Genomic DNA, 12,966 nt, shown 5'->3' with positions numbered 1-12,966 from the left:
GCTAAGACATTTAAAAGGTGCATTACCTCAGCTAAAAGAAAATGAATGGGATGTCCCCATGCTAACCCAACACCTAATATGGCAGCATGATTTGACAATTTGGGATAGCAGCCTTAAGTTCTGGAACTGTTTAAAGACAGGTTGTGAATGGCCATTTTGGGTGCAGAACCTCAAACAACTCAGAAAAAACTTCAGCGAGGGCTCTGTGCCAAGGGAGAACAAAGAAGAAGATATTAAGAAATCAAATCAAAAAAGGTCCAGGCAATCGGCAAACACCGTGACTATGACTGGAATTAGTAAGGAACAGGAAATCTTGCCTTGCTCTCCCAAAAACCTGCTGAATCCACCCAAAAAGTAAACACTAACTGGTTGATTATAGAAACTCTTGTAGCTGCTAACTGAACCTCAAGTTTCAATCCCTTCACTTCTGAAAGGAAGGAACTCAAGCAACATGCCCAAAACAATACCTCAGAGATTAATTTGAAATCTCATCTAAGCATTTTTCCTTTATCGGCATTTTCTAGTTAATAACTTTGTCACTTTTGACTCAAGTAACTTTCAGGGTAACCTTTACCTTATTTAAGATTAAAATTTGTCTCCTGGGTTACTTTTTAAAAATTGAACCAAAAATTAAAATGCATCTACATAAACAAATTCTACGTTCACGGGCAACTTTAAGAAAACGCCCTTAACGTGGTTGAGAACAGCAATTTTGATTAAGATGCATAGTACATTACTTTCCAAAGTTAAATGTGAATTCCAAACCCATAAGCCCCAAGTGTAGGCTAAACCAAAAAAAAATTAAACTCCATACATACCTCTGACTCTTTGTCACTTAACGATCCAAGACTTCCAAAACTGTGGTTCGAACATTCATTATTTGTGAAAGCCTGTTTTGAAAAGTAAACAAAAATTAGTGAAAACAAGGAATTAAAAAGCAAATTACAGAAGAAATATACACCTCCATTTACCCACTTATGTAAATTTTAAAATTTGTGTTCTAATCATTCACCTTTGTGCACTGTTTATTAGTTTTGTTGCTAGTTTGAATATCTAGTTCATGGTTCAAGTTATCATTTCAGAGGTAGTGTTTAGTTCTGGGAAGATTAAAGTTAAACTGGAGAAAATGGGATAAATGTAATTAAAGCAACTTGGAGTCTATTACACTTAATAACACTCAGTGTTTTGTGAACTTGCAGATTTTCTTTTCTTTATTGTGTCATGGTATATGAGCATCGCTGGCAAGGCCAGCATTTGCTGCCCATCCTGAATTGCTCTTAAGCTGAATGGCTTGCTAAGGCGTTTCAGACGGCAGGTAAGAGTCAACTACATTGCTGTGGGTCTGAAGTCACATGTAGGCCAAACCAGCCAAAGATGACAGATTTCCTTCCCTAAAGGACAATAGTGAGCCAGATGGGTTTTTGCAATTGACGATAGCTGTCACAGTTACCATTACTGTCAGACTAATTTTCAATCAGTTCATAGCTATAAAGGTAGGATCATAAAACAGCAGCTGAGCGTACTTAGCTGGAGAGGGGATGGGATGTCTACATTGCTTGCAAAAGACTGTTGTCTAGAAAGATGTTTTGTTTTGGGAGTTAGGGCTAAATCAGTTTAAAAGCGTTCAATGAACTTTGAAAGATTATGTCATCATGGAGATGGGCGAAGGTTAAGAATGGTCTCTGGTTTCAATATATGTGTGCGTTTGGTGGGAGGGGAAAATAATTGCAGTTTTAACCTTGTGCGGTTTGCAGCTCATAAAGCAGCCCTGGGAGCCATCAGTGCAGTTAAGGCTCAGGAAATTTCCTGGGGAGTTGAGAAGGTGGCAGGTCACTGGTTCCATACTGGAGTGAGTGAGGGCTCAGAAGTAGCCCTAGGAGTCACTTAAAGCTCAGTGCAGCTTGGAAATGGAGTTCGGAGAAATTCTGGGGCAGTGCTAGCTTAGGTGAAGCTAGCGGTTTGCAAAAGCATTGTAAATGAGCAGGTAATTAGAGATGGGAGTTCAGCTTTGTGAATCCCATGGGACGCAATCTTAAGAGGATAGACAACCATTGGCGGGGGTAGGGGGCATTTGGCGAGGCAGTTTGAGTCCAGTAGCGTTTTATTGGAATTCAGAGGCTAGATCTTTAAAAGTGAAGAGTTGAAATCCCTTGCAAGGGAGACAGATTTCTAATCAGGTTTTGTAGCTCTCAGTGGCCACTGGTGGATTGCTGAGAAATCCATGATTTCTGTCTTGGTTGCACCTGCCCTTAATGTGCATTATGGTGTGTTGAACCACAGCTGGCCTGTTAATTCAAATTTACCTCCTGTTAATTGTGAATGTTAGAGTAAAAGAGTAAAGTTGTTTTTAAACCATGGAATAGTGTGGTTTTATTCTCCTCGTGGGTAACTGGGATTTCAAACTTTGTCTATTTAAAACAAAATGTTACGGATCTTTCACTGGATTATAAACAATTTTAGTGGCTGATAATCCTCATATTTGTGGTCAGAATTCCAATATCACATTTATCTCACTGACATTACTTGTGTTGTTTAGAAACGTGCCAAAATATATCTATCCTTAAACACTTTAATTAAGAATGGTAAATTAACTCCATGCAGACTGAAATCATAGAATCATAGATACCCTACAGTGTAGAAGGAGGCCATTCGGCCCATCGAGTCTGCACCGACCACAATCCCACCCAGGCCCTACCCCCACATATTTACCCGCTAATCCCACTAACCTACGCATCTCAGGACTCTAAGGGGCAATTTTTAACCTGGCCAATCAACCTAACCCGCACATCTTTGGACTGTGAGAGGAAACCGGAGCACCCGGAGGAAACTCACGCAGGCACGAGGAGAATGTGCAAACTCCACACAGATAGTGACCCGAGCCGGGAATCGAACCCGGGACCCTGGAGCTGTGAAGCAGCAGTGCTAACCACTGTGCTACCGTGCGAACCATGAGGTAACACCTGGTTAAGGGCCATACGGTAAAGAATAGATAACCATAGCAACTTGCAGAACCTAGCTTCAGCTTGGCTGGAGATGTACTTAACTTGGCTTAACTTAAATAACACAGAAATAAAACACAAGAGATATGAATCACTGTACTTGAAGTAGCTTATTGTTGATAAGCAACTATTCCAGAGAAATGGTTCAAAATTAAATGGACTAAAATCCCCAACCAAGTAAGGAAGGGTATCCTCACTGCTCTGCAGTACTTTACTGCTTTCTACCTGAATGCCGATTTACAGCTCGTTTCTAGAACAGCTGACCAAACTAGATAAAATTGTATTATACTACAAACTGGGGCCATCAGGATATCTAGTTGACTTCAACAACCCTAAGCAAACAATGCATATTAGACTTTTATTAAGGGGTGAGTTTTTTTTAATTGTATTTTTAAACACAAAATTAAATCATGTGATCCTCTAGTCACATGATAGAACGTAATTTTCCCAAATTTAGCAATTTATATTCACGTAGCACCTTTAACATAATGAAACATACCAAGGCCCTTCACATGAGTATTATAAAACAAAGAATGACACTAAGCCACATATGGAGATATCATCAGATTTCAACTTCCATCTCTGCAATACCCTCCCCTAAACAAACTATGAAATGAAAGAGGCTTACTTTAGCTCCTGTGCTTCCACTTCCACTCCCAGTACTCACACCGCCTGTAAACCTTGCCTCCAGCAATTCCTGCCGTCGAGGATCCAGGCTATGAAGTTCTTCCATTGCACCTTTAAATAGAATATATTAGGTTAAATAGCTTTACTCTGTAAGAAAGTATTTTCTGTCAACATTCCGACAAGTTTAGAAAACGAAATTTTAGATTATTGCACAAATAGAAAATATTATAGATATTAAGATGCTAACCAAACAAATAACCAAAAATGTGACTGTAAATAATGTTTAGTAATTCACAACTCCCCCCTCCAGCCAAATTCTACTCTTCCTTACCCCACTTACTACTTCTCCGCTGTTACAGAAATGTGCTTAAAATACAAGATGAAAAAAAACTCATTGCTTCTATCACTCGTGTTTTATTTGAAAACTAAAAAGATAAAAAAAGCAGATTATTTGGAGGTACATGCATAAAGCAATCTTCTCTCCTTTACCTCTCAATTGTGCATGTAATTGAAACAAAAAGTGGGGTTTGCACTAATATTGCATTCATGAACCAGACTACATCTTCCATGCAGAATTAGTTATAATTGTTTAATATTCACACCTGGTAGAGCTGTAATGTAACAAACTACAGAATTAAGCAAAGCAGGAATTCCTCATCTGGATCAGTTAATGGGATTTGTCACAAAGTGGAGATAAGCCAGTTAAAATTTTCTATCATAAATGTTGATTACTTGGGTTTGGAGGAAGGGAATATATAAAAAAAAGGCTTGCAAGACAAACACAGAACTAAGAACAAAGAAAATTACAGCACAGGAACAGGCCCTTCAGCCCTCCAAGCCAGCACCGACTATGCTGCCCATCTGAACTAAACCCCCTACTCTTCCAGGGACCATATCTCTTTATTCCCATCCTACTGATGTATTTGTCAAGACGCCCCTTAAAAGTCACTATTGTATCTGCTTCTACTACTCCCCCAGCAGCAAGTTCCAGGCACCCACCACCTTCTGTGTAAAAACACTTGCCTCATACATCTCCTTGCCCCTTAAACCTATGCCTTCTAATTGCCTCTTGCACCCTGGGGAAAAAGCTTCTGACTATTCACTCTGTCCATGCCCCTAACCTGACCTTTGCACTTTTGAATTTGCAGACTTTCCCAATGCAAAATCATGTACAACCAAAGGGATTGCTAGTGTAGGATTGAGTAACCATTTTCAGAAGCTGCAAATTAATGTACGCAGTTGGGCTACACATCACCAGTACTTCTTTCTATTACTTCACTGTCTCCAATTTTGTCACATGGCTTGTCCAACATCTAGCACTAGATTAGCAGAAATTTTCTCTAACTACTGGGGAGACCAAAAACAGTCTTCAGTTCCTGCAACAAGCTTCATACCCTAAGCACCAAATTCCATCATCTCACCGCACACTTGTCTGGGGCTGGAGCAAACCATTCATAATCGTGACCTCCTTATTTGATGCAGTTCCAATCACATATCCATTCCATTATCAAAACTACCTAATTTCAGCTCCTTAAAACATCACCCATCTCCAGCTGTACTACAGCTCATCTGCTGCTCACACCCTCATCTTTACATCTTTGCTATCTCAATATTTGACATTTCTAATACTCCCCTGATCAGACTCCCATTTTTCACATTCCATAAACTTGAGCTGATCCAAACCTACTGCTCATACTCCAACATGTACCAAGTTCCATTCACATGCTCACTGACATTGGCTCCTGGTCCTATGGTACCTTGTTTTAAAATACTTATCGCTTTGACAAAGGGTCGTCTGAACTCGAAACGTCAGCTCTTTTCTCACCTTACAGATGCTGCCAGACCTGCTGAGATTTTTCAGCATTTTCTCTTTTGGTTTCAGATTCCAGCATTCACAGTAATTTGCTTTTATTTAAAATACTTATTCTGGTTTTCAAATACCTTTATGACCTTGCCCCTCATCTTTTTAAACTCCTCTAGACCCACGACATTCCAAGATCTGTGCACTCCTCAAATTCTGCTTTCATCAACAGCCCTGATTTTAATCAGTCCCCCAAACGCTGACTACGTTTTCAATTGTCTAGGCCTCAGGCTCAGGAATTTCCCCCCAAATCTCTCCACTTCCATAGCTCTCTCTTCCCCATGAAGACACTACTTAGAACTTACTTTGTCTATAATTTTAGTCACCTAGCATAACGTGATGTTCCTTGTGTGACTTGGTGTCAAATTTGGTTAATTACCACTTCCATCCGAGAACATTTTACCATGTTAAAAGTACTATGTAAATACAAGTTACTTGTAAATTGATCGGGATCGCTGTGCTTCTCCAACATTATCAGCTACCAAAGACAACAATAGGCTTAAACATTATTCAGCCCCAAATTTCTACTTCAATTTGGTTAAGTTTTAACATACCTCTTCAAAGAACAAAGAACAGTACAGCACAGGAAACAGGCCCTTCGGCCTCCAAGCCTGTGCCGCTCCTTGGTCCAACTAGACCAATCGTTTGTATCCCTCCATTCCCAGGCTGCTCATGTGACTATCCAGGTAAGTCAATTATATCAAAGCACAGAGAGTACAGAAAAACTGCCACACTCTCCAATCAGCATTGTCTCAATACTTTACAGCAAAAACAATAAAAAAATCAAACCCACTAGAACAAAGAACAAAGAAAATTACAGCACAGGAACAGGCCCCCTTCAGCTCTCCAAGTCTGCACCGACCATGCTGCCCGACTGAACTAAAACCCCCTACCCTTCCGGGGACCATATCCTTCTATTCCCATCCTATTCATGTATTTGTCAAGACGCCCCTTAAAAGTCACTACCGTATCCGCTTCCACTACCTCCCCCGACAACGAGTTCCAGGCACCCACTACTCTGTAAAATATCTGCCTCGTACATCTCCTTTAAACCTTGCCCCTCGCACCTTAAACCTGTGCCCCCTAGTAATTGACTCTTCCACCCTGGGAAAATGCTTCTGACTATCCACTCTGTCCATGCCTCTCATAATCTTGTAGACTTCGATCAGGTCGCCCCTCAACCTCCGTCGTTCCAGTGAGAACAAACCAAGTTTCTCCAACCTCTCCTCATAGCTAATGCCCTCCATACCAGGCAACAGCCTGGTAAATCTTTTCTGAACCCTCTCCAAAGCCTCCACATCCTTCTGGTAGTGTGGCGACCAGAATTGAACACTATATTCCAAGTGCAGCCTAACTAAGCCTAAAGCTGCAACATGACTTGCCAATTTTTAAACTCAATATCCCGGTCGATGAAGGCAAGCATGCCGTATGCCTTCTTGACTACCTTCTCCACCTGCATTGCCACTTTCAATGACCTGTGTACCTGTACACCCAGATTCCTTTGCCTATCAATACTCTTAAGGGTTCTGCCATTTATTGTACATTTCCTATCTGTATTAGACCTTCCAAAATGCATTACCTCACATTTGTCCGGATTAAACTCCATCTGCCATCTCTCCGCCCAAGTTTCCAACTGATCTATATCCTGCTGTATCCTCTGATGGTCCTCATCGCTATCTGCAAATCCACCAACCTTTGTGTCGTCCGCAAACTTACTAATCAAACCAGTTACATTTTCCTCCAAATCATTTATATTACAAACGGCAAAGATCCCACCCAGCACTAATCCCTGAGGAACGCCACTTGTCACAGCCAACCAGTCAGAAACGCACCCTTCCACTGCTACCCTCTGTCTTCTTTGACCGAGCCAGTTTTGTATCCACCTTGCCAACTCACCTCTGATACCATGCGACTTCACCTTCTGCACCAGGCTGCCATGAGGGACCTTGTCAAAACCCTTACTGAAATCCATGTAGACTACATCCACTGTCCTACCCTCATCAATCATCTTCATCACTTCCTCGAAAAACTCGATCAAGTTCATGAGACACAACCTCCCCTTCACAAAACCATGTTGCCTCTCACTAATATGTCCACGTATTTCCAAGTGGGAATAAATCATATCTCGAAGAATCCTCTCCAATAATTTCCCTACCACTGGACGTAAGGCTCACCGGCCTGTAATTACCTGGATTATTCTTGCTGCCCTTCTTAAACAAAGGAACAACATTGGCTATTCTCCAATCCTCTGGGACCTCCCCTGTAGCCAGTGAGGACACAAAGATTTCTCTCAAGGCCCCAGCAATTTCCTCCCTTGCCTCTCTCAGTATTCTGGGGTATATCCCATCAGGCCCTGGGGACTTGTCTGCCTTGTTTCTCAAGGACCCCAATACCTCTTTTTTTATCTCAACATGGCTCAAACTATCTACATATCCTTTCCCAGACTCACCATCCACCAAGTCCTTCTCTTTGGTGAATACTGATGCAAAGTATTCATTTAATACCTCATCCATTTCCTCTGGCTTCACGCATAGATTCCCTCCCTTGTCCTTGAGTGGGCCAACCCTCTCCCTGGCTACCCTCTTGCTCTTTACATATGTATAAAAAAGCCTTGGGATTTTCCTTAATCCTGCTGACCAATGCTTTTTTGTGACCTCTTTTAGCCCTCCTTACTTAAGTTTCTTTCTACTTTCCTTGTATTCTACACTTGCTTCGTGTGTTCCCAGCCTCCTAGCTTTGACAAATGCTTCCTTTTTCTCTTTGACTAGGCTCACAATATCTCTCGTTATCCAAGGTTCCCAAAACTTGCCATACTTATCCTTCAACCTTACAGGAATGTGCCGGTCCTGAATCCCTATCAACTTACACTTGAAAGCCTCCCATATGCCAAATGTTGATTTGCCCTCAAACATCTGCCCCCAGTCTACATTCTTCAGTTCCTGCCCAATATTGTTGTAATTAGCCTTCCCCCAATTTAGCACCTTCATTTGAGGACTACACTTATCTTTATCCATCAGTACCTTAAAGCTTACTGAATTGTGGTCACCGTTCCTGAACTGCTCCCCTACTGAAATATCGACCACCTGGCTGGGCTCATTCCCCAATACCAGGTCCAGTATGGCTCTTTCCCTAGTTAGACTGACTACATACTGTTTCAAGAAGCCCTCCTGGATGCTCCTTACAAACTCTGCCCCATCCACGCCCCGAGCACTAAGTGAGTCCCAATCAATATAGGGGGAAGTTAAAATCTCCCACCACAACAACACTGTTACTTTTACACCTTGCCAAAATCTGCCTACATATCTGTTCCTCTATCTCCCGCTGGCAGTTGGGTGGCCTATAGTAAACCCCCAACATTGTGACTACACCTTTCCTATTCCTGAGCTCTACCCATATTGCCTCGCTGTATGAGCCCTCCAAGGTGTCCTCCCGGAGTACAACTGTGATATTCTCCTTAAGCAGTAGTGCAACCCACCCCCCCTTTTACATCCCCCTCTATCCCGCCTGAAACATCTGTATCCTGGAATGTTAAGCCGCCAATCCTGTCCTTCCCTTAACCAAGTCTCTGTAATGGCAACAACATCGTAGTTCCTAGTACTAATTATAAGTTCATCTGCCTTACCTGTTCCACTTCTTGCATTGAAACAGATGCACTTCAGTCCATCAGACCCTCTTTGATTAGCAACCCCACCCTGCCTGCTGTTTCTTTGGGTCTTACAGGCCCTACTCTCTGGTTCCCCTTCAGCTAATTCACCTTTGCTTTGGTTCCCACCCCCCTATCAAACTAGTTTAAATCCTCCCGTGTGACACTAGCAAACCTCCCGGCCAGAATATTTATGCCCTTCCAGTTTAGATGCAACCCGTCCTTTTTGTACAGGTCCCATCTGCCCCGGAAGAGACTCCAATGGTCCAGATATCGGAAACCCTCCCTCCTACACCAGCTGTTTAGCCACGTGTTGAGCTGCACTATCTTTCTATTCCTAGCTTCACTAGCACGTGGCACAGAGATCCTGAGATTACAACCTCGAGGTCCTGCTTTTTAACTTTCTACCCAACTCCCTAAACTGCTGCTGCAGGACCTCATCACTCCTCCTACCTATATCGTTAGTACCAATATGTACCACGACCTCTGGCTGTTTACCCTCTCCCTTCAGAATGCTTTCTGTCCATTCAGAGACATCCTAGACCCTGGCAACAGGGAGGCAACATACCATCCTGGAGTCTCTTTCACGTCCACCGAAACGCCTATCTGTACCCCTAACTATAGAACCCCCTATAACTATTGCTCTAGTGCTCTTTATCCCTCCCTGCTTAACAGCAGAGCCAGTCGTGGTGCCACTGTTTTGGCTGCTGCTGCTGTCATCCCGATAGCCCATCTCCCCCAATAGCATCCAAAACGGTATACTTGTTAAATCCTACTTTCATCAGTTTCCAGGTTACCTTAAACAGGAATCTAAAACATACTGAAAGAGTCTACTGAGAATGACAGCAAAGCACTTCTGAATTCATCTTGGACTTGAAATGTTGACTATTTCTCTCTCCACAGGTGCTGCCAGACTTGCTGAGTTTTCCAGCATTTTCTGTTTTTATATCTGCTGAGAATGTTAGTTTCAATCCATGCCATCAAGTCATAAAAAAGGCAACCTAAAGTTCTGACATTCAATACACATTATTCTAATGCCATCCAACAATACTGGAAAGAACATTTCTAATGACTCCTCAACCATGAATCCACAGAGGCAGCTGACAGCCTGTAACATCCAGTAGTTTGTAGAAGATTCCATGGGTGAGCCATCATCAATGGGAGAGCTGCAACAAGCAATCAAATGGATGACAACTCCCCAGTTAAGCAGCGTTTTATAAAGTTTTAGCAGAACTCCCTTGCTTTTGTGCACTATTTCAATATTAATAAAATCAAGAAGCTCATCTGCTTTTTAAGCTGAAAAAACCTCTCAGCTTGCCTGTCACTTTCAAAAATTTGAGTACATACATCCTCGGGTCAATTCCTCTGCCCCTTTAAATTGTACCATTTAGTTTGTATCAGCTCTCCTCATTCTTCCTACCAAATGTATTAGATAAGAACACAAGTTAGTTCACAAGTGTATATACAGGTAACCGTCCACAAATTGGTTGTTGCATAATATATAATTCTCATGAGCACAACCCAAAAAAAACTAAGCATGACGTTTTTTCACATTTAAAAACAAGAGCAAAAACATTAGACAGAGGTTCATTTCTCTGCTCATCTCCAAATCAGACATAATGGTAAGATTGTTCTAACAAGACTGATTATTTTATATATAGCTTTTTTAAAAACTGCATATTTTTCATTAATGCATTTTACACAACTAATAGCCCAATATCTCAGCACTTATACAGAGAATAGTGAAGATAAAAACTTCCTTTAAATTACTTTATCTAATAGTTAATCCTGTCTCTGTTCAGAATCCACATCGGCATTGAAAAACAGCAGAATGGCACAACATGGATCTCATTAGACTTTAACCTCCAAGCCAAGTTATGAACAGTAAATGAACAAGTGAATTACACTAGTCGAAAGTTACATACATTTTATATTGGTTAAGCTCAGTTAACTCATCTAGGAGAAAAAAAGTTTTCAATTCTTTCTTTAATTAATTTTAACTAATCTTAAGAATGAATGTTTCCATTTCTCATCACTTCAATGGATGTCATCTTTTTAAAAATTTTCAAAATCCAAGACAGACTGTAAAGACTCCAGATAAAATTAAATGATCTGAAAAGTCCCAGCTCATAAACATCTACATAATTAACAATATTTAAGTTTATATCTGATTTAAAAGCAGTTGACAATCAGAGACATAGCTGAACCAATCACTCTGCACATGTTTGAATTGAATAACTTCACTTCCCCTTCTAGTAGTAAAGTGTCTGTAAAGTGTCAGTCTAGTAAATTGTCTGAACATAACCAACTGGTCATTAAATTATTATGAGTTAAGCTGGGACATGATTTCTGTGCAGAAAATTGGTTTGTAAACTCACGTACATTAAAAGGAGACAATATGACTAAGTCTTAACCAAAGTCTTAACCAGCTAAGTCTTAACCAAAATGCTTCATTTATATCAGAAAGAAATGTTTGCTTATTAGGCATCAACTTTGATTAGTAGCTTACTACGACAATATTGTGTTCTATTAACCAAGACTATGGCTACTAAAACATGGCAAGAATTGAAATAACTGTAAATCTGATCAGAATACAGTATGTCCTTCAGCACATTTTATTTTATTATACATTTCACGACAAATTCACTGGACCAGTTATTGTGAGGATACAGCATCACTCCCCAGCAGAAAAGTAGTGAATGTCGAGTGCATTCAAGATCATTGAGCAATATGTTCTAGAATAAGAGGACAACCATACTAGATTTTGTATTGAGCCAGATTTAGTTAATAATCTAACAATAAGGGAATATTTAATTAACCGTCGTCATAATATGACTGAATTAACCGGTAGATTCAAAAAGGAAAAACTTAACATTTACTAAGATTCCAGATTTTGGCAAGCTTAACATTAACGTGCTGATACAGACACCGACGACAGCAAATTAGTTCAAATTGTTATTGGATAAAACTAAAGCCGAAGAGTGGGAAATACTTGAAGATAATTTTAGCAGGAACAATATACACTCCTAAAAAGTAAAGACCTCTACTTAGCAAATCAAATAGCCATGGTTGACAAAACCAGAGAGACAGAACATGAAACTTAACTAAGCTAGCAAACGTTGCAAAAAGGAATATGAAAATAGACTAGAGAAATATCACGGTTAACAAAAAGTTTTTACAACTGCATTAGAAAATAACGTAGTCAAGGGCAACGTGGGTCCTTTTAAAAACAAATTGAGTTAATATTATTTATGATACAAAGAAAAAGCAAACTTGGTGGATATTTACTTTGTATAAATCTTCACAGAAGGGATAACATAACAGGAAATTAATAATGAATCAAGGATAGATATTCTTAATATAAAACCAAAAAATCACAAAATAATGAAAAAGAATAAAACAATCCCCAGGACCTGATGATTTATATCTCAGGGTTTTAAAGGAAGACGGTGAGCCAATTTCTTCCATTTTGCCCATAATTGTTCAAAGCTCTCACAATTCAGGAATTGTCCCTGTAGGTTGAAAAATTGCAAATAACTCATTCATAAAGAGAGGTAGAGGGAGGAAAAAAAACAGGAAATTATAGAGCTGTTAGTCGAACACGTATTGTGGGAAAGTTATTGGAATCTATAATTAAGGACAGTGATTGAGTACTTGAGAAATTTGGGCCGATTACCTATGCTTAGCAAATCCACGTTAGCTGAAATTAAAGCTTATGGAATTGAAGGTGAACTACTGGCCTAGTGAGAGACAGTAGGGATAATGTGGCACGTATCTGCATTGAAAGGAACTGACTAGGAGTATCACACAATGATCTGTGCTGGGGTACCTACTAT

The 12,966-nt window shown here is 40.4% G+C and overlaps 1 protein-coding gene across 9 annotated transcripts in view; it reads right to left on the bottom strand.

Moving 5' to 3' along the window:
* The window catches only part of tlk1a (tousled-like kinase 1a), a 184,374-nt gene that overhangs the window by 102,981 nt on the left and 68,427 nt on the right, over positions 1-12,966 (bottom strand). For all 9 annotated transcript variants that reach the window (XR_013499538.1, XR_013499537.1, XM_078228368.1 and 6 more), the window contains exons 2-3: positions 3,628-3,737; positions 819-890 (exon numbers count right to left, since the gene is read on the bottom strand). Coding sequence is in view for 7 of the 9 variants with exons in the window: in XM_078228371.1 (XP_078084497.1) it covers positions 819-890; positions 3,628-3,737 (182 nt within the window). In the remaining 2 variants the exon portion in view is untranslated. The remainder of the gene's footprint in view (positions 1-818; positions 891-3,627; positions 3,738-12,966) is intronic.

Source organism: Mustelus asterias, chromosome 14 (genome assembly GCF_964213995.1).
Source record: "Mustelus asterias chromosome 14, sMusAst1.hap1.1, whole genome shotgun sequence".
Classification (NCBI taxonomy): Eukaryota; Metazoa; Chordata; class Chondrichthyes; order Carcharhiniformes; family Triakidae; genus Mustelus; species Mustelus asterias.
Note: the sequence above shows the minus strand (reverse complement) of the source record. Positions and strands in the feature narration are given on the sequence as shown.